Genomic DNA, 22916 nt, shown 5'->3' on the forward strand with positions numbered 1-22916 from the left:
CCAGCAGAAGGGGGAGAGGTAACATTTGCCAATTTCCACTCCCCCTTGCAGTCCCCCTCACCACTTCCCACAGTGTTTCTGAAGGCTCCCAAACATCCAGAAAGGAGGACATTGGGCCTGCAGGGAGAGAGGGTCATTGTCATGGCTCAGCCAGAGGATTCCTTATCAGTAGATGGCTAAGCCCCCACTACTTAGCAGAGTCCATGACCCAGCTAGATCTGGGAATTCTTGGGACTCTCAGACAAGATGGCCAGGGGGTCATCTGTGCATCAGGAGAGCTCACCCTCAGAAGCTGAGGTGCAACAGGCCCTGGCTCCATGTGAGCAATGGTGCCTTAAATGGCAGATAGAAAGACCACCCCGTAACATGAACATTTTAAACAGTCAGCAAGAAGAGCACGGGAAGAATTGTATCACTTGTCTTAAAATCAAGATGGCCAACTTAATTCTCAGACAGAGTAGTCTTGTTGGCATTGATGTGCTGTTTTAAATCTCTAATACATTTGCAGCTGATTGAAATCCAAAGAACAGCTACAATTTCAATTCAGCTAAATAAGAGACTATCTAGCTGAATCCAAAAGTAACAGTAGGTATTACCTTTATTTGGACCAACAAAAACATCACAAAGTAAGCAAGGTGACTACTTCAGGGGTCGTCTTCGAATGGATGAACAAGACCATCTACATTTTTTGACTTTCAGGTGCACTTCGAATGTTTGAAGGTGAAATATTCATGTTCTGATTTCAGTTCTGCTGATTATTTCCCCTTTCTAACATTAGGAAATATTTCTGAGTTGTGGAGAACCACTGCAGATATTTGCATGCATCTCTGTCATGTAAAGAAACTGCAATGGTGATAATGTGAACGTCTGCTTTATGTATACTATCATAGTTACTGGATGCCTATTCTGTACTTGCAAAAAGCTTTCAAAAAATTGAAAGCGATGTTGGTACGGTGTATAGTGTTATGTATATGAAAAAAGTGCATTTGAAGCAGAAGTCTAGTAATTCAAAACATCTTCTGGTTTCATTCATGGCAGGTAAAAGGCTGCCTTGATGACACTTGGAGCAAATGAGTTTCTCTCCTGCAGTCATGTACTGAATAAAGCACTTGATCTAGTTTGGTAGAAAAGGGCAAGATCTATAAATAGGTAACCGAGCTTTCCTCAGGATATGTAATTCATGGACTGGGTCTCACTCTTGGGGTCTTTTTTTAGAAGTAAGTGCAAATATGAACAAAAGGAAAGTTTTCAAAAAAAGAGAAAAAGAATGATCTTTTAATGAGATTGAAACCCCAGGTACTTGAACTTCCTTTTGAGGTTGTACCAATAATCGCTTTCAAGCTATTTAAAAATGACCTTACATTTATCTGCAAGACAGAAATGTGTGACCTTTTTTCGTGAAAGTGGTACCATTTTTCTGTCAACAAATGAAAGCAAATAATGCATTTTGCCATTCTAGCTAGGTTTTATATCAATATTCCCTTCATATAAACTTTTATCATTTCCAGCTTGGCAGGCTCAACTTGCAGTCCTTTCTTCCTTTTTATTGCCTTTGCCATTCTATTCTAGTGTAACCCAGCATGCTACTGCTTCAGACTTTTTCTCTTTCCTAACTTCTAATGCACCATTTATACTTCTCCAGTAATGCAAATTGATGTCAGGCATACTGTAGTCAATGTTACATTGAGAAGGACACTCCAGATGCATGCGTACATACATACATACATACATACATACATACATACATACATACAACTGGACTGGCTGGACCGTGGGCCATTTTAGAATCATAGAATTGTAGAGTTGGAAGAGACCCATACAACCTCTGCTTAGAAACCTCCAAGGAAGGAGAGTCCACTACTTCCTGAGGGAGTCTGTTCCAATGTCGAACAGCTGTCAGAATGTCTTCCTGATGTTTAGTTGGAACCTTCTTTCTTGTTACTTGAAGTCATTGGTTTGTGTCCTACCCGCCAGAGCAGGGAAAAACAGGCTTGTTCCATCTTCCATGTGACAGCCCTTGAGATATTTGAGGATGGCTATCATATCTCCTCTCAGTCTCCTCTTTTCCAGGCTAAACATACCCAGCTCCTTCAACTGTTCCTCATACGGCTTGGTTTCCAGACTCTCTTTCTTAGAAGGAAGATTTTGGTTTTATGATATTACCCTGAGATTTGCTGCTTCACTGCTGGAATGCCTAATTCAATTACTGCATCAAATAAATTCCATAAGAAGAGCCTGCAGAAGCAGGTCAGTGGCCTAGTAGTCCAGCATCCTATGGCCAGCCAGATGCCTGTGGGAAGGCAGGACGTCCTATAAGGACGACCACATACAACTGGTATTCAGAGGCATGATGCCTCTGACCGTGGAGGTAGAACATAGCCATTGTGACTAGTGGCCGTTGATAGCCTATTCCTCCAAGAATTTGTCTGATACTCTTTTAAAGCCACCCAGGTGTCTTAGTATTTATATCTAGTATTTAAGATCACACTCTCAAGTAGCAAACTCAGTGCATCTACAGGTATGCCAACAGAAACAGGAACACTGAAAAAGAAGCTGTCCCATGCAGATCTTGTATGAGGTCCGGGGTGGCAGTCTTGTTAGAATAAAGTTATAAACTGGGGAGGGGGGAAATTCAGTATGTCCCTGGAGGGGCCACCTCACCAACTTAGCCCTCCGGGACCTGGGGCAAGTGTACCTGGCTGCCCCTTTGTCCTGCATAGGCCTGCAAAGAAGGGAGAGTTATTGGCGTATTCAAGTGAACTCTTAAGTTTTATAGTAGTATGAATCATATCTATCTATCTATCTATCTATCTATCTGATTATGAAGCAGCCTATACAAAAAACAACCACCATTGTTCGTTGGATGAATTAAAAAAAGAGGAAACACTGTGGATGAGCAGGATACATTCTAGTTGGCCATTGATGGTCCACTAAGAAGTATTTGATAAGGTCTAAAGCTTTGGTCCCAGTTATTGAGGTTTCAATGGTAACATTAAGTAAATGGTCCAAAGTGCTTAATCCAGGTTTATCATTGTTGACTCTCTCCCCCCCCCCCATTTCTAATTATTATTTCACATTTGGAGGAGATTGTAGAAAGCGGATCAGGCCAAGCATAGCATTTTTAAAATAAGTGATAAGAGATGGGAGGTGCTTAACTTTTAGGGAGGATCCCCCTATCGTTAGGAGGAGATGAACTTCACTGATTTCATTTTTATCATTCTGGATTTAAGGATAGGTGCCACGCCTACTAAATTTCCATTGTTGGAAAAGTTGGTGTACAAGAGAAAGGTATTGAAAGTATTTCTACCTTAAGTAATATCCCATACTATATCTTACAATGAATTTAATGATAAATTGAGATGCTATCTTTCTTCATGAATGATAGTTCCCAGTTGGCACCCATTTGCCTGCCCTGAACTGCTTATGGAGCTGCAGCATTGAAGTTTGCATATTTTTATTTCGTTATTTTTCCAGTAAGTGCTTTTCTTAATCTGAAAATTTTTAAATAAGTATTTCCAGATCATACAGGCTGGGGGAGGAAATGGATGGATCCTGTTTTTTTTTTAAAAAAAAAGACTTTTTGAGTTGGATCTTAGAAAACTAAATGGATTTTCCATTTTCTTTGAATTTATAGTGAAAGGAAATATTGCTGACGTATAACAGCTTGTTCAAACACAAATCATAATTTAAATTGCAGTGATATTTTAATTCTATGATCCTATATTTTTTGTAAGCTGTTAATATTTCCAGGAGTTAAAAATATGAGTTTCTTGGGTGGGTGGGGGAGAATGGGGCACTGACAGTCTTCCAGTTTTTTTCACAGGTAGTTTGCTTTCTATATAAAAGTTATTTCTTTACATGTTATTAAAGAAATAGCTTTGTGGGTCTTTTCATAGGAACGTATATGATTTTGCAGGTAAGTAGTTACTAAAGGAGGAACACAACAGAAATATAAAAGTTTGAATGGACGCTGAGATAATTACTGGCTTATTTTAAGAAAACCATGTGAAAGGCCTTCATTAAACTGTAGAAAAAAGTTCTTGTTTGGTCCTTGGAGAGCACATTATATGCAAGGCCTCTCATGTGGGTTGCCAAGTGTCAGTAGAATTCATACGCGTTGCTTGTCTAATTACTATAAATGTAGCATGTCCAGATACGGTTTAAAAGTTGGGTGTGCGTTTGCTACTTCGTGAAAATTACTTACAGCCCTCCACAGGCAGCTGTTCACAGGTCCTTCACCTCTTCCCCAGAGATGCCAAGAAGACTCTGTTTTTAGACCTTGTCTTTTGTGGCAGGAGCAGTAAACATGACAGGTTGCTTGGGAGCCATCTGTTTTAATATGGTTGCTCCTTTGTATGCAGTAATGAACTTGAGATCTGTTTCTTGTCTGGCTTTATCGTAACAGTTTTCTTTGGTGTCACAACAGGTGGACGTCGACGGGATAAAACTTAGTGTGACTGGGGAGTGGAACTTGGCTTCAGCCCTGCTGTCTGTCAATGTAAATGGTGTTCAGAGGACTATACAGGTAAACATTCTTTTGCTACTGCTTTTTAAATACCTTTCATAAATCTGGAAATTTGGCTGCATTCCAGAATATATTTGCACATTTTTAACTTGCATTGAAGGCAGTGTGGGGAATCTTGCAATGTTGCTATTTAGTTCGTATTTGCTGAGATCCATATGCACGTAGGAGGCGTAATTCCATGCACCAAGTCACATTTGTCTGATGGTTAAATCTTTTTGGATAAATTTTGAAGTCCTGGTAATTTATAAATTGAAATCCTGAGATTCTTATAATGGTAGACTTATGATTCACCTTTTAGGAAGCAGCTATCTTTCCCCAGAGGACTGACTCACACCCACGCTCTCCTCAGACTCAGTACATGTTCTGCCCACCTTATTAATGCTCCATTAAGTAGCAATAATTAAGAAATATATCCCATGATGAATTTGTTATTGTTAGGCCTTTCCTACTCACCATAGTAGGGACCCAGGTGGCGCTCTGGTTAAACCACTGAGCCTAGGGCTTGCTGATCAGAAGGTCGGCGGTTCGAATCCCTGTGACGGGGTGAGCTCCCGTTGCTTGGTCCCAGCTCCTGCCAACCTAGCAGTTCGAAAGCACGTCAAAATGCAAGTAGATAAATAGGAACCGCTATAGCGGGAAGGTAAACGGCATTTCCATGTGTTGCTCTGGTTTGCCAGAAGCGGCTTTGTCATGCTGGCCACATGACCTGGAAGCTATACGCCGGCTCCCTCGGCCAATAATGCGAGATGAGCGCGCAACCCCAGAGTCGGTCACGACTGGACCTAATGGTCAGGGGTCCCTTTACCTTTACTCACCATAGTGATGGGTGAGATCTCCTCAGCTCATTTTCAATTACTGGTGTCATCGGAGGGTCCTTGTCCTGGAGGCGGGAGGACTTCTTTGGGAATAAAATGTTAAACTGACTTACTGTTATATTCTAATGTTATTTTAGTGGCAATTGGGGTAATCCAAGTTACAGGGCACAAGTTTACACTATTAGCAGCAGTATGGCTTAAAATTGTCCATATTTGTATGAATTCATGTAATTGATATATATGTCTGTCATCACTAAATATGCAAAGGAGCATCATTTCCATAAGAACCAACCTACCATATTCACTTTATTAAAATAACTTGGTCTAATAGGTAAAGTGTGTGAGCTGTTTAAGATGCTTCTTATTGCCTTGTTGGCCTGAAGATGCTTCCCTGTTAGTGAATATTCTGGTTCTAATAGAGGGAGAGCAAGGACTGATTTATATGCTGGAAATAACCAAGTCTGATGAGAACAAATGCTATGGAACCCTACTAAAGCACCTCTTAGCTGTCCCTTATTTTTATTTTATTGTGTTAGTTATTGCATATTATTAGGATATTTCCGGCACAGGGAGATATCCCTATAGAACTTGACAAAACCGTGCTCCCCTCTTCAGTGTGGTGGTGTGTGCACCCAGCAGTACAGCTGGATGCGAGAGAATGAGAGGACTGTGTGCATATCTCCATATTCCCCATCCATAACTTCTACTCTACCCAGGCAAGCTACATGAGCTCCACAGTTTGCCTGATTTGCCTGAGTAGAGAGGAAGAGCTGTCTGAGAATATAGGAGGAGTGCCAGGGTGGGCATCTTTTGTGCCCACCAGGGAATATGACAGAGCTCTCTTCAAGCTTGAGGGACGTTCTTGCACATGGGCACTGTGCCTGCTTGGGGAAGGGCCAGGCCAAAGTTTGAGAGAGTCCAGGACAAAGTGATCTCTGGCGAGACCTCCTCCTTTGCTTTTGGACTCTCTCATTGTCTGTAACCACCAGGTAAGCCAAACACTCTAAGCTCCAAGTATAAGAACCACTAATGTGATTGAGTCTAGCTGCAATTTAATTTCCCATAATATTGTGGAGTGATGCTGCATCAAGAGCATTGTGGGAATATGGTAGCTAGACCCAGCTGTCCAATTTTGCTCAGGCTTTTTTTAATGGGGGCCCAGGGCAAACCTCAGCTGTGGGCCCTGCTGGGACACGTGGTCCCTGACAGCTGCCCAAGGATGCCAGGTGCCGGTTCTTGCCCTGTCGGGCCTAATCAGTTTTAGTAATATACATGGTTTTTTTTTGCACTGGAAAAAATGTTGGGCATAACCCTGCCAAAGTTAATCACTTCTGCAAAGTTAATACTTAAAAAATCCTTGGCTGAATTGTGCTCATTGTTTGAAGCAAAAACATTTGCAACATTGTTAGTCACTGTCACTCTCATCTGACTGCCCGAAATAATGTTTTCATTGTTCTCTTCAGCTGTAAAAATATGATCATATCCTTGTCATCTGGGTATTCCCATTCCTCATTCTAGGTAATTACCAGGCTGATTATTACTACCTACTTTCCAGCTCCAATGAGATGTTGAAATACCGATTGATTGAGTCTTTGGGTCATTTCCCCACATCACTGTAATGTAGTTATTCCTCTTTTAAATGATGCTTCTGTAATTTGCTGCTGCACTCTTCAGAGGAGTGGGATTTGAAAATAGTTTCCCCCTCCCCCCAGAAGTTTTCCCCAGGGTGCGTATGTTGTGTTAAATCCACAATTAATTAACATTCTTCTCCTTGTCCTCCCCCTACATTGGACAGACATTTCATTTATTTATTATTTATTACATTTTTTTCTTCTCTCACCCTTTTTCCAGGGAGCTCGGGGGTGCACACATGCCTCCACTCCCCATTTTAGCCTTACAAAAACCTTGTGAAATAAGTTGGGTTGAAATGCAGTGACTGGCTGAAGGTCCGCTAGTAAGTTTTCAAAGCTGAGGGGAGATTTGAACCTGGGTCTGATCAGTCTCCGTGCAGCTATCTAACCATGATGTAGCATACTGACTCCCAAGTGCATGAATGTTGTATAGAAAATAGTATTGGTGTCTCTTAAGTTTAGAAACACCAAAAGAAAATTTTCTTCCTATGGTATTATCATATAGGATTTAATCTTCCTCTTTCTGGTGAATACAGATATGGAACCACATACAGTGATAGAATAGAAAGCAGGGATATGAATGTTATCATCAGTATGTATGGTGAATAATAATTCCAGTTGCCAGATAAGTTGTCTTCTTCATTGACATCAGTGCTCCCTCCCTAGGAGGTACTCAAGGGTCTGCAGTACTGGGATCTCCTTTTTGTTGTAAAAAAGTGTGACAGTGTAACAACTTCATGGTGTGTACCAGCACCTATTTTTCTAGGAAAAAAGCACTGATTGGCATTAACGTTGCAAATAGTGAAATAGCTGATCCAGAGAATGATAGGAGAATTCATTCTTCCATAGGTCAAGAATCATATTCAAGTGCTTCTTTAACAAGACATTATAGGAAACCCTCCACTGTTGAGGCTCTCTAAATCTAGAAGAAATTGGTTCGGATTTCAGATGAAAACCTATGAGAACAAGCACTGCAACAAGGGTTTGCATCTAACCATTTAACGTCACTTGTATATCAATTAAAGAAAAACCTGCAGTGGGGTATAGGTTTACTAAATCAAATTTTATGTTCACTGCATTCTTTAGCATAATTGTTGCATGGTTTCATGCTTGTCTCCATAAAGGTCAATAATTCATCTATAACAGTTGTGCCAGCAGCTCTTCTGGTTGTGAAACAACATAGATTTCCAATATACCGGTAATTATGAATGAACATTTTTCTGCTTTCAGTTTCCTTAGGCTGTCAGTGTCAGTTCTGTGCCTTTTGAAATTGGGGCAGCATCTTCGTATCTACTTCTCCATCCAGACATATCCTAGCATAATCATCTGATATCACTGTGTGCACCTGGGCCACAAGATAATAAATTAAGGCTCAGTAGAAAAGGTGCATCCCATGCTGTCCTGTGGAAGACAGTAATACTGCTACAACACTCCTTCTGTCACCACCGAAGCAAACTTTCCCTCTCTCAGGTTCTCACCCTGAGTGTCATAGGTCTTCCTTCCTTCCTTCCTTCCTTCCTTCCTTCCTTCCTTCCTTCCTTCCTTCCTTCCTTCCTTCCTTCCTTCCTTCCTTCCTTCCTTCCTGTCCTACTGTACAATTTTGGATGCTGTGTCGCAAATTATACTAAACAAAATTTACCAAGAGCAAAGATGGAAAGGTCAACATTGCTTGTATAGCAAGAGCTGCCGAATAATTGGCACTTTGCAGCTGCTCCATAATCAGCATTTCTTGTATGCTCATTAAGTACATCATACTTGTCCATTCACACCTTGAAGTGTTCTGATTTTTGTATTTCAGATAATGTGTGTTGATTAGGGCACTCAACAGGTTTAAATATCTGGATTCTTTTCAACAACTGCAGTGTTTTCCAGACAAGAGTCTATTAGTGGAATCTGATGCCAAGGTTTCTAAGCCACACAATGTAGCCTCAGCTCCAGAAGAGCCTTAAAAAACATTGAATGAATTAAAGTATGCAATCTGAATGTGAAACTGCCCCTGAAATCAAAAGCATTGTTCCTGGGTAGGCTTCTTTGGGCGCTTGCCAAAGGCCACAACCTGCAGGAACCCTGCTGTCAATCTCCAGAGCCTTCTGGTCCTGCTGCAACACCTCCCTGCCTATTCATAGAATCATAGAGTTGGAAGGGATCTTGAGGGTCTTCTGATCCAGCCCCCTGCAATGCAGGAATATGCAGGTGGCCCATATGGGGATCAAACATGCAACCTTGGCATTATCAGCACCATGCTCTAACCAACTGAACTAACCAGTAGTGCACAATCTCTCTCGCTCTATTTTTAATAATAATTATTTTAATTATCCAGACAACACCAACAGCAGCAGCAGCAAAAGAACATCAGGGGGTGGGTGGGTGGTAGGCAGAATTCTTTTTTTAAAAAAACCCCTGTGTACCACAATACATTGAAATTTATCTTCAGTTACAGGTAGTAAGTGCTAAAGTCCTGACATGGTCTTCCAGGTGATTTGGAGGATGTTTCTGCCTCCTGTTCAGTGTTTGAAACTCCCATTGTTCTAGGCGCATTTTGCAACAGGGAATCTCATTAATGCGAGCTCTGGGCGCAGTACTGCAGAGTGTAAGGAATGGAGGCTCTTTTTCTGCCTCCCCCACTTCCAGCCACTCTCGGAAGACTGGAGAAGAGACCCTCTTAAGAATATTAGGGGGGTGGGCGGGGGAAGGACTAGACCATGTGAAAAATGAATATAATATTTTAGCTGCAGTTCATTCCTTTTCAGCTTTGTATTCTTGTTATTAAAAAAAGTGCGCCTAGACATTCTGTTGTTGCACCCATAACCTAGGTTTAAGGTGCCATGTAGCTCCTAGATTTCATATCTCAGTTTCTAACACTGTTCCTGTTCACTCACCCCCTCTGAGTATGCAAGCAGTAATAAGTGCGAGGAGATGGAGCAGCCGCCTCTGCTTCCTTTGAGTTTTCCCTCTGGACTCTGGAGCCAGCACTGTATGAACTGGTGCATCAGGGGACCATATTTATAATGCAGGGTCTCTGGTTAGCATGGGAGACATCTGCTTATTGGGTTCTATCCTTTTCAAGCACCAAGGGCAGGGATATGTGGTATGGTTGACTTGCAAGTCTCTTTCTCCTTCATCCTTCAATTTAGTTCTTGCCTCCACTAAGTGTTTCCCTCTTTGTTTTTCTTTCTCTCCTTCCTTAGCTGCTTATATTTCTCTTTTCCCCATCTCTCATTAATTCACTTTTAAAATAACAAGGACCTGTTGCCTTATTTCCTTCCATCCCTCCCCCCCTTCTTTCTTCTACTCCCAACCCACCCTGACTGGAAAATGGCTCCTACTAGTAAGTAGTTTGCAAAACCAGGAAAAAAACCCAGTCAGTGCTGCTGACTAGTTTGCAAAACCTGTGGTGGTGGTGGTGGAGGTAAAATCAATGACAAGAAGTTTAATGTGGGAGAAGGGCATTCCATTAAAAAAATTAGATTCAATTTTGACAGCTTATCAAGTATTCTGTATCTGTTTGTTTTGGCATACAGTTGCTTCATTGTAAGCAGCTGGTACTTTGTTCTCCTTTGCTGTTTCCAAAACTTGATTGTGTTTCTCCCAGTCTGTGGGGAAAAGTGTATATTCCTGTTTCCTTTATAAACATAAATGTCAGGATTTTTGTATGAAATTTTGTTTGCCATATTTTCCACTCCATTAATCATTTTAGTTGAAATATGTCAAGACTTGGCACATTCTCCTTTGTTTTCCTTTGGTTGTAAAGAGTAGAGTACCACTAAATGACCCATCAGCTGAGAAAAAGAGATTTTGAAGAAGGTGTTGCTTCATAAAGTTTTGCTATAGAGAATGGGTAGGCAAACTAAGGGATCCGGCCCAATCGCCTTCTAAATCTGGCCCGCGGACGGTCCAGGAATCAGCATGTTTTTACATGAGTAGAATGTGTCCTTTAATTTAAAATGCATCTCTGGGTTATTTGTGTGGCCTGCCTGGTGTTTTTACGTGAGTAGAATGTGTGATTTTATTTAAAATGAATCTCTGGGTTATTTGTGGGGCATAGGAATTTGTTCTTCTTTTTTTCAAAATGTAGTCCAGCCCCACACAAGATTTGAGGGACAGTGGACTGGCCCCCTGCTGAAAACGTTTGCTATAGAGGATGTCAAGAAGGAAGACTTGCTGCCAGTAAACATTGCTTTGTACAGAGCAGATTGCTTTGTAGAGAGCAGATTTTAGATAACATACATAGCTCTGCAATTATTCTGTTTACCTGTGTGGAACTTCATAGGTGTAACAGATACCTGTTTCTCCACCTCACTTTATCTAAACACAGCTTTAAGCACCTGTGCTTTTCAATTTTTTCACTGCTACCAATTCACAGATGGTTTTTGAGACCTCCTAGTAGCTCGTGGTGTAGGCTTAGGCATGAGATGGACACCGAGTAGAGTCAGGATTCGCTATTATGTATATATGGGAATACTGATATTTACACTGGGATCTTGAATGTGCTCATTGAGAGTTTGTGGAGACTCAAGAGACACTGGCACTGACAGCAGCTTCTAAGTGGCTTTTATTTACATGAGGCCAAATTTCTTAAACCTCCACCCCAGCCAAATTCTCCCACGCCCTAGTCCAGCGGCTAGGGACAAACTGCCTCTGGGTTGTACTTCTGGCTGCTTGTTTGATTTGGCTACCAGTAACTTAAAAACACTACTTGTCTAAGTTTCCTCTGCTAGGACTTTTCAGAGGCAGCCTCTCAGACTAACACCAGCTTCCATCTTATGATCTTCATCAGACAAGTATTAATATGACACTGATAATATTCTCTGGGCGGTTTTCTACACTCCCCTCATCAACTCCCTTTATTACCACTCCTCAGCTGACCAATGTCAACTTAACTCCCAACTGAGTAGAGCCTCAAGCCAGTCACAGTCTGCTGTCACCCAGACCTATTAGACTGAATCTGCCTGTTCCAGGTAATAAATTGCCAAAGTGATGGTCTCTTTCTCCACTCGGAACCTTTCACCAAGCAGTTATGGCCAGTGGTATAGTAGGCCTCCGACATGGACAAACACACAGCTTATATACTATTTTTCCTTAAAATGTGAACATAAACAGACATTTATATAACATTTCTCTACAAGGCTTTATGCTTTTTCAGGTTAATTGCATAAAGTGATGTTCCTGTAGTTTTAAGTATTGAATTTGGCATGGGGGAATTCAGATTCAAATCCTTGGAAAGTTGTGAAACTCGTTGCTATCTCTCTGCATAATCTACCTTTCAGGGTTATGGTGAGACTAAAATACCATGTGGAAAATAAGGAACTAACAATTAAAATACCATATGTCAAAACTTCTCAAAGAACATTTGCCGTTCATGACTTTTGTAGTCCAATTTACTGTTAATATATTCTATGCTAGTCTCTGCCCTCTTAATGGCTTGTTGTGTGAAAACAGAAGGATCAGGCTTCTTGCTTTGAATTTGAGCAATTTTTCATCTTTGTTTCAAAGTGGAAGTGAACCTACTTTTTAATAAGAATGTTAATATTGTAGGGGAAGTGTAGATGAGGACCTTCAGAATTACTACTGGTACTGCATCACCCTGCCCAGGCATGCTGGCTTGCCCCCTCAACTGAGCGGGCTGGTTATGTGCATCCTTGAAAACTGGGGGGCCCTTTGACCCCTCTTAGATGGCACCCCTTCCCCTCCCCCAAGTAGCTCAGGGTGGCATGAATAGTCGCCCCCTGCCCCTATTCTTGCATCAGCCCTGAGCCTTATCCCTGATTGGAGATTTGGACTTGCATCTCTTCAGTTTTAAGACTCTAACCGCTAATCTGTATTGACTCAAGTAGATATCTTGTAGAGTCCTGGGTCAGTTTGCACATAAGGCTAAGCCAAACCTAGAACCACTTCCCTCTTTGCTGCTGTCCTGCAACCCATTATAGTCAAACCTGAGCATATGGTTTGCCTTGCTCCAGGGATATCATGAGCTGTAGCCAAGGTTTGTTCGATGGCTACTGCTCCTAGTTTGTCTGCAAAATGCAAACCACAAGCCTGAGTGTGGACACAGCACTAAGCCAAATTGTGGCTTAATTGGTTAGCACGATAGTAGCAGGACCAGGTGAGGAGCAAAGTGGCTGCAGTTTTTAGCATGAATACCTGCACACTTACCTGTTCATGTTAAGCCATGGTTAGGCTTAGCATTGCATGCAAACAGCCTATTTCTGAAATACAGTATTTTTCACTCCATAAGATGCACCTGACCATAGGACACACCTAGTTTTTAGAGGAGGAAAACAATTTTAAAAAATATTTTGCTTTCTTGAATTGTCCTAGGCATAGCAGCCAACTACTAGAGGCCCAGGTGCCTTTACCCCCCATTAAATATTTGAGGAAGTCGTCTCCCCCCATGTTGATGGGCATTGTCATTCATATAGTGTGCATGCACTTTGTCTTGAGATCAATTGCAGCGGTTCTCAACCTGTGGATCCCAGATGTTGTTGGACTACAACTCCCATCATCCCTCAACTCCCACCATCCCTGAGCTCTGGCCTTGCTAGCTAGGGGTAATGGGAGTTGTAGTTCAACAACATCTGGGGACTCACAGGTTGAGAAAGGCTGATACGGTATGTGAGGTGGGGCTTTCCTGCCACCCCAATATTTTATTTAAGTTGGAAGAGGGAGGGAGGGAGGGAGGAAGGAAGGAAGGAAGGAAGGGGTGAGAGAGAGAGAGAGAGAGAGAAGGGAAGGAGTGAGTAATAGAAAGAAAGGGAGGGAGGGAAAAGAGAGGGAAGAAAGGAAGGGGAGAGAGAGAGAGAGAGGCAGAGAGAGGGGAAGGAAGGATGGAAGCTGGGGGGAGGGGCGGAAGGGGCTCCCTTCTGTCTCTCCTCTCACCTCACTCGCTGTCACGGAAGCAGCCCGAGAGCCGGTTTCCCGCTGCTTGCGGCTCTGGCGCGGGCTCTGGCTCTCACATTCGCTCCATAGGATGCACAGACTTTCCCCCTTCCCTTTTGGGAGGGAAAAAGTGCATCTTATGGAGTGAAAAATATGGTAAATAACTTTGTGTATACGTATCCTTGTCTCATAAAATGTAACTTTGCTAGCACTCTTGAATGGGGGCAACTATTGCTTCTGTTTATAGAACATAATATAACTGCTGTTCATTGGTTTCTTCTAGTGCCTTTCACGTGATGCAGGTGGAAATCTTAGCATTCAGTTCCTTGGCACAGTGGTGAGTACTAGTATCTGCTCTCTCTGTGTGTGTGTTTGTATGTGTGCTTTTTGTAATGAGTTTAATGCTTGTGAAGTGCTTAGAACCCAACTTGGCAATTCAGCAGCATATAAATTAAGAAATAATAGCAACACTAGGTTATTTAGAACCACTATGAGACCTGTGGGTATAGGGCAACAAACAACAACAACAACAACAACAACAACAACAACAACTTAAAAGCATTTCTGAACCAATTAATGTTTTAAAAATCTCTAAGCAGTGTACACTATGTACAGTATAAAAACAATATCCATTATAACGAAAATCCAACCTAAATTCAACCTTGTCATTCTGTGAATAAAATAGATACTTACATTTAATGCTACACACACATGCACACTCATTGCGTGTTGGGCTTCTCTAACACAGCCCAACTGTTTATGCAGCTTGTTTGTTTTGAAACCAACATGCTCAAAACATATCTGCAGAGTTGCATATTACATGCAAATGTATGTAATGAAATCCTGAAGGATGCTTCTGTGGAAAAGCAACTTTGGAAAGAGGAAGTTCAGGGCCAGAGTTGAGGAGGATCGGCATTAGAGGGGTTTGAAGTTTAAGGAAAGAAAATATTAGATTACATTAAGAAACCTGTTAAAGAGGATGAAACTTGATATGAGGGAACTCTAAAATGCAGTTGTTTGTAATTACATTTATAAACATCGAGGATGGGTGAGTGAGAAGTCATTAGTATTTTAAACAGGATTATAATTATTTAGTATTAGGATGTCATTTTGAATCTTGAAACCAAATAAAATACTAATATCAAAGCTTTAGGCTTTACTCACCTGCTACTTTCCCCCTGCTGTCCTCCTCAAGGAAATCTTGAAGGTTGTTTGACGGGGAACATCTGGAATTATGCTGGAGGAAAATCAACTTTAGGGCAGATTCAGAGGGAAAGCAGCATGCAGGGGAAATATTAATCTCCCCTTTCCTTTTTCTCTGCACCCCCATGATTGATTGTTGCTAAACTAACCATACACTTGCAAGTGTTAAAATTATATGTGTAACACAACTTTGTTGTATTCACATTATAAAAAACATACAAGCATAGCTGCACATAGTAAAATGGCTTTGCATTATAATACTGTCAAAGTGCAGAAGCAAATATTCATATAGAGTCGAGAATACTTGGAAATGCTCTGTTCACAGCACAAATTTGCAAGTTGTTCAGAATTGTGTGTGCATTGATCATGAAATATTTATCTTGTTAAAGATTACATAAAACACATACACAATAGTCAGGTCCTCTTCTGGACTGCTGGGCCCTGGTAATTTGTACTAGCTTCCCCCCACCCTGTTGGCCCTGCAGCTAATCATTAGTAGCCATCAGATGATTGCTCACCTATTCACACATTCATATATAGTTCTGCCCAAAGACAGATTGGTTGGGAAGGAATTAAAAACATATTGTATGGTTTTAAAACTGTTGCGTTCTGCTATACTTAGGCGTGTGGTATAATTTGAACCTCTCCAGACAGTGGAGAGAGAAATGAATACCCCCACCTCTTTTAAACAGGATTGTCACCACTGCAGTATGACTTGTAGAAGAATATTCTTTTATATGGTTCTGAAGCTTAACCAGGGAGCTTAATGAAACAAAATAAAAATGAAATAGATAAACCTAATTTAAATCTCACAAAGTACATTTTAAATTAAGTTTTTATTGATAATAAATATACTTCATTTCTCATTATTCTTTTAAGCTTCAGTGATATCAGTAAAATAAACATGTTTTTACAAAGCTTTAGCATGGAGAATGCTATTAATATGACCCTTGGCACACCACCACAATTAGATTTCAAAGCAAGCATTTAAGATGTAACAGCGATTAATGACAACCATCGAAAACAATTTTGAACTCCATCAGTTTAACTCAGGAGGGTAAACTTAATATGATAATTTATCTAGTTGAATTGTATCAGCTTAGCAGGAAAGTATGCAAATGTGTGACCCTTACCTAGCATCTAAATGGCTGCTGTGCTGGTAAATTTATCAGTTCCATTAATGAACTTTGGGGAACTTTGGAATTTTCAGCATTTGTACCCTCGGAGGCTGAAAACCAAACCTGATCTCATACTGGGACCATTCTGGTCTGCATATTTCCATAATTTGCTGCTGCTACTAATATGACAGCAAGACGCAAATAACTGTTTCTAATAATATCAGATGGAGTTGTAGAGGACAGCATTTTAATGTAGTAAAAGACCTCCCTGTGGGGTTGTTATTGCCACTATAGAACAGCAGTTACACAGTTGCCACAATAGTCTCTTAATTGATTCGTTTAATTAGCAAGAGATGAAGTTTGTGCTGCATCGTCATCTGAGATCATGGGGGATGATACACAAAGACCGTTTTTGACACACGTTTTCTGTACACTTACCATGTATAGTGAAAGAAAAGTTTCTAGCCCAATAGAGCAGTTGTTTTAAGATATGCATAAGACTGTACAAAGTGCTCACCCTGGATAAATTGTCATTAAGGCTATTAGACATCTTCAAAATCCTTGATAGAAATTCCAAATGGATCTGGTATTTATCTTAAATATGCAAATCTAAGATTTGTAGGGTTTGTGGATTATTTTGAAGCATCAGTGCATTTAGCAGTTCTCTTGATCTGGTCTTGGACAAATAAGGTCAGATTAATAAAACTGGCCATCTGCCTTCTGACTCTGTTCTAGTTGCATTGCTTCCTTCCCCCCCCCCCTCCTTTCCTCCCTCTGGATATGAAATGTGTTTGACCACACTGTCCAGTGTGTGGCATGGGCCTAGTCAGAGATTGCTTTTGTACTTGGGTTTCCCTAGGGGCTCCTTATGAATTTAGTAATATATGATGTTTGCAACTGTAAAAGGAAGTAGAATTTGGCATGTAGAAAATATATGCAACTTTCATATTACTCCTCTTTTATTGTTTAAGATTGAAGCCCTTATTTTTAGGATAGACCAATGTTGCTGAATGCACACTACCTTCAAATTATACCTGGTTCTGTTTTTATTTTTAATTTTTTGAGAACTGCTAATAATTATTCCTATTGCATCTGAAATGCCATTGTATTTGGGGAGACATTTTATTTCTATTTTTTTCGGAAATGCTTTTACACATATGGTCTGAGCGTAGAATATTTTTTATTCCCGGAAACTTAGCATTTGTAAAAAATGTGATCTCTGTGGTTTGTTTTACCTGAACTGTGATGATGATAGGCAGGAGGATAGGTCAGACCCATCTCTTTGCTGAATACCGGTCAGTAAAATTAGTAAAATTGGGTGTAATAATTCATTCTGGAAGTAACGGAAAGGTAATTTCAGTAGTATTTTGACTATTTTTCCGATCTATGCAATGCATACATATTCCCCCCCCCCCCCCTGTTTGTGTTTGACATGGCCCTAAGAACATTAGCTGAATGCCAATTAAGTTTACCAGTTCAGTAGTATGGTGAAGGAAATTTCAAGAAACAGACCATAGATAAGGTTGAAGGGAAGGAATGGTCACATTTGCCCACTAAGTAAATGAAGCAGCAGACCAAGGGTGGGGAATATTACAGAGCAGCAGGTACTGAATTTTCTTTGCCATAGAAATGAAAGGGTAACTTTCATTAGCATTTAGCAAAGGCCGATTTACGAGGTTTTAATAGAGAGCCAAGAGGCAGTGAAAATATGTTAAATAAATTAAAAATAAGATTATTCAAGTATTCAGCTTGGTCAAGTTTATCCTTGCCATTTATATTTATTGAGTACAGTATCATGCAGCGCTATCCAGTGGGTTCCCACCCCCCAAAGGAAGCAACAAAGCAGAGCTTTTGTGGTAGGTCTTGATTAGCATAGGAAATATCATGCACGTGTGGTCCATCTCCTGAATATCAGTCCAAAGCTCAGTAAACATTAGCATAGCAAATTGTAATGTGAGTAGCACATTCATACAGGTTCCTTCCTGTGTCTCTTGCTTATCTGAGGGGGGAGGCTAAGAAGCGGTAATGGGGATGTAACAAAGAAATTCAGTAATAACAATGGTGGAATACAAATAGTGCTTTAGTGCCCTAGAACTTGTGTGTATAAGGACATTGTGCAGGAGCAAATTTCAGCAAGATTCTTAACCCCTTCTAGAGATTGTTTCTCTGTGATAACGTACGGTAAGTCCCTTTGTGATACACACGAGGAGACAAAAATTGCTAGTAATTCTTTAAACACCTCTGTTCAAAATGTGTGATCTCTTGTGTTTTTTAAGCACATAATACATTTGGAGACAATGCAAGACAAAATATAAAGTGAATTTTGGTGTAAGTATTTCTAGGGTCATCTTGAATAGCATTAAACAGAGGCATGGGAATATTGGATGATTCTTTTTCTAAGCACTTCAAACTGTCAATCCTGAATTTAAGGAGGGAATGGAATTACTGGTTCTTCTCTGAGAAGGGATGGAATAAAACTGCACACACTGTTCAGAATGAAGAGTTGTGACAGGCTGATACTTCTTAACCTGTCAAAATCCAGCTGGAAGGGGGTGGAAGCTGTAGAGAAGGTTAAGCACAGATTAGCATCAGACATGAGTGGATTCTGTTGTGTATGTATTTTATCGGCTTTTCCTAAAGAAATAAGGAACTGTAGAGCCAAGGCACTGATTAAATAGGATCCATATCCCAAATGTCAAGCATGTTTTCCCAAGCACCAATTTGGAATCTTGGCCTCCTTGACCCTCAGGGTTGGGTGATCTTCCAGTTGGATGATAGTATAATTTCAGAAAATAAATGAAGAGATGCCTGCTAGGCTCCCAGCCTCTCCCACATATATAGCCCATCAGTTGTGCACCATGACCAACCAGGTGCACCATAAACTTTCTGCCTTTGCAATCATGTGATGGCCATGTAAGTCCTGGGGACTGTCCAGTTGATGGACCTGCAGCAATATAAACAGTAATTTAAATGCTCCAGCAGCATATAAGTGCAGAAAAGAAAGGTTGGCATCATGCATTGATTGCCGAATGATAGCATAGTTGGGCAGTAATTCTGGCAAGTAACCAGGATCCTCTTCTTGTACAACAAAAGACCTGGCAGGTTTTCCACAGTGCAGGATTACTAGTGGATTCAGCCCAAAATTGAGTATGGTAGATTAAGCATTTGAGGCATGGAACTCAAATATCCAATGGCAAAGTGTCTTCACAATTAGAGAGTCAAAACACGACCTTAATTGGTACTTACTAGATTTCAAGCCAGGCTCTATGAGCAGTTGTTTCGTGGTAAAATCCCAATACAAGGATGTATCTGACAGCCTCACCCTGGAGATGGTAGTCTGGATGTACTATGAAAAAGCACTTCTGCAGCAAAGGAAACTTCTGAGCTTCCCCTAGTTTTCCTTGAATGAATACGCTTCATTATTAGCCAGGGACAGTAGTCTCTGTTTCCTAAGACCTTTCTCTGGTAAACCACTGTCTTCATATTTTGTCTTTCCTTTTCCTTTCGGAGAGATTTGTGAAACATCCCCCCCCAATTTTTTTTATTAGTCTCTCTGCACACAGGTTCTCTGTGTGACTATTAAATATACCTAGTGTTGTAAAAAGAACATCATTACTGTCACTTTACTAAGTCATTAGCTTACAAAAAGTCTACGTAAAGTCAAAGAGAAAAACAACTACCAGACTTTTAGAGGACATCTGAAGGCAGCCCTGTTTAGGGAAGCTTTTAATGTTTAATAAATTATTGTATTATAATATTTCTGTTGGAAGCCACCCAGGGAGGCTGGGGAGGCCCGGCCAGATGGGCGGGGTATAAATAATTTATTTATTTATTTATTTATTTATTTTTTATTATTCTTTAATATTTTCATTAGCCTAACAACACAATCTTATACATGCTTACTCAGAAGTAGGTTCCACTGTGTTCAATGTAGTAGTATAACAGAGAGAAGTCTACAATTGCCCTTCCTGTCGCCTTACTCCAAAAGTTTCATTCTAATTTTATTTTTCTCTGGATAGGCTTGTGTGTTGACTATTCAAAGTTTACCAACATCCATATGCATTTTCTGATATTGAGCATTATTAAAAACCACAATAGCCCTAAACAGAAATTCAAACAGCTTACTAAGAAAAATTCATTTGAAATTAAATCAGTGTAAAGTAATGCACATGTGCACTGGTACTATTTATTCCCCCTCCCCCTCCCTAAGAATTGCTGGTATATTTGTTCATGCACTTACACTGCAGTGCTTGCAAAAATAATTGAGCACGCAAGATTGTAAATCTGCTATGTCATCATTTACAACATGGTTCATTCACATTAAAACTTATGATTTTGCAGGGGCAACAAACTGTTTTCGGCAACTTTTCTGGTACAAGATGTTTCTTTGTAGTTATGGGCAGTAGTTGCCCATCGTCATCTCTTTGGATCTAGTTCAGTATCTCCAAATGATCTCCACCTCCACAAATGGTAATTTGCTGCCTTGACTTCTGGAGGTAGACATGGAAGGTCAAGCTCCTTTTTTTGCAGCAGAGTGTTTTTTCATACGTTTCATATCTCGTACTATCAAGGTCTAGATTTTTTTCATTCCCTTCATTTATAGATGGTAGTATTTTACACCCAACCTCTGTCAGTTGCTTCTCAGTGAAGTGTAATTTTTGCCGAAACTATAATGCCAAGTCACCTATTTTTGATTCTCAGAAGGAGATGGCATATCAACATTTTAATCTTTCAAAAAATGGCGCTAGTTTTATTGCAATCACTTAAAACATGAGCAAAGGGGAGAATTTTGCAACCGAGCATGTTTTTGTATGTTCCTTCCTTTTGTCCATGGAAAAGGTAGAGGAGTCCTACCTTATCAACAACACACATTGTTCCCTCAGGTGCAGTGCATGTACTTGTAGTCTGAGTACAATCGGAGTTTTCCCTATGCTTCTGTGCTGTGCTTCTGAATGAAGCAAGACTGGATGGCAACATCCACAACCCATACTATAAGTATTCTTTCAATCCCCACAACTGTCTGTCTTTTGAGAAAACCAAGTGCATTCTCTATGAGAGCAAGTGCGTGCCCACTGGTGAGTTTCATTTGCAATGATAGCACCCTTCTTCGACATATGCATTGCAATAGGTTGCTGCAATTTCCTCATTGTCACACTGTTGGAGGAAAAAAGTGTGCTAGTTGTCGTATAGTGTCTTCCCTATCACCTCTGCTTTTTCAACTTTTATCCTCTCTCCTCACTATTCATTATCCTGCCAGAAATATTTACCCACCCTTTCTGGCTGGGGTCCAGGAGCAGGTAGGAAGACGACAGTCAGCGATGCTTATTGTGAGGCTCTGTGGGTGTGTATGAGTGTACCTGTTGTTGGCTGTGAAGTGTAGGAGGGAGATGTATGTTCCTTTCGGAGCTAAGAAAGCTAATGCAGTCCTTCACCAGCTCGTCACAAGAAGCATTGATCTCCGTACTGTATATGGATTTAGATTTAGATTTGTGTCTTTGTGTATATGGATTTAGATTTAGATTTGTGTCTTGCCTGCCAGGTTAGAATGCCTCAGTAGATTCAGTGGCAAAAGCTGCTGTTTTCACCAATGTGGGTGAACAGGATCGAAGTGCCAAGTTTATTTTAAGATTAATATTTCCAACCCATTACCTAGATTCTAGTTCACTACAGCAAGTGCTGAGTAACACAAGAACAGCATGCGTGTCATAAGTCTTGAAGAAAACATAATGAGAGAATTCAAAGGAACCAAGTGCTTAGTATTGGCAACTTGAGATTTCCACAGAAACATGACTAGATAATATTGATCCACATCTAGAGTAAATGCCTTTTACTCTTAAGGAACACTAATAAGAAACTGATTACAAAAGACCTTGACTTGTATTGAACATAGCGCTAACTAAGGCTAAGGTTCCATCAGCATAAGGATTTTTGTTGCAGGCTGGAACCATCTCCTCTCTTCTCCACAACCCCTAAATCTGTTCTGTGAGTTTCCTCAACCATCCAGAGTGAATATGGGAACTGTGAGGAGCACGTGTGGAGGGTGTGGAAGGAATTCCCATTGTGCCAAAGGGAATCCTTGGGTTGGCTTCCACTAGCAGAATGGGGTATTGTTGTTGTTTAGTCATGTCTGACTCTTCGTGACCCCATGGACCAAATCACGCCAGGCACTCCTGTCTTCCACTGCATCCCACAGTTTGGTCAAACTCATGTTAGTAGCTTCGGGAACACTGTCCAACCATCTCATCCTCTGTCGTCCCCTTCTCCTAGTGCCCTCAATCTTTCCCAACATCAGGGTCTTTTCCAGGGAGTCTTCTCTTCTCATGAGGTGGCCAAAGTATTGGAGCCTCAGCTTCAGGATCTGTCCTTCCAGTGAGCACTCAGGGCTTATTTCCTTCAGAATGGATAGGTTTGATCTTCTCGCAGTCCATGGGACTCTCAATAGTCTCCTCCAGCACCATCTAGCATCCAGCACCATCCAGCAGGATGGGGCAGTTGAATGCATCTCCTAAAGTTTAATGTTCCCCCTTTGTTATGCAACTTTGTTATAGACTATAGTTTAAGTGATCTGCATTTGCTTCAAGACTCTTTTATTACTGAGATACTACTGTAAAACAATGCATGGATTGTTTTTGGCTTACTGCAGTTTTCTAATAATTGAATCTTTGAAAATTAGAGGATCAGGTGCAATTGAAAGCAGCAGAAGAGTGAAGGTCAGGTGGGAAAATGGGGTGTAGCCAGCACACATGGC

At 40.7% G+C, this 22916-nt stretch overlaps 1 protein-coding gene across 2 annotated transcripts in view; it reads left to right on the forward strand.

Moving 5' to 3' along the window:
* The window catches only part of PCCA (propionyl-CoA carboxylase subunit alpha), a 233285-nt gene that overhangs the window by 157554 nt on the left and 52815 nt on the right, over positions 1 to 22916 (forward strand). For both annotated transcript variants that reach the window (XM_035114548.2, XM_035114547.2), the window contains exons 20-21: positions 4427 to 4525; positions 14131 to 14184. In XM_035114548.2, coding sequence (XP_034970439.2) covers positions 4427 to 4525; positions 14131 to 14184 — 153 coding nt within the window. The remainder of the gene's footprint in view (positions 1 to 4426; positions 4526 to 14130; positions 14185 to 22916) is intronic.

Source organism: Zootoca vivipara, chromosome 4 (genome assembly GCF_963506605.1).
Source record: "Zootoca vivipara chromosome 4, rZooViv1.1, whole genome shotgun sequence".
NCBI classification, from domain to species: Eukaryota; Metazoa; Chordata; class Lepidosauria; order Squamata; family Lacertidae; genus Zootoca; species Zootoca vivipara.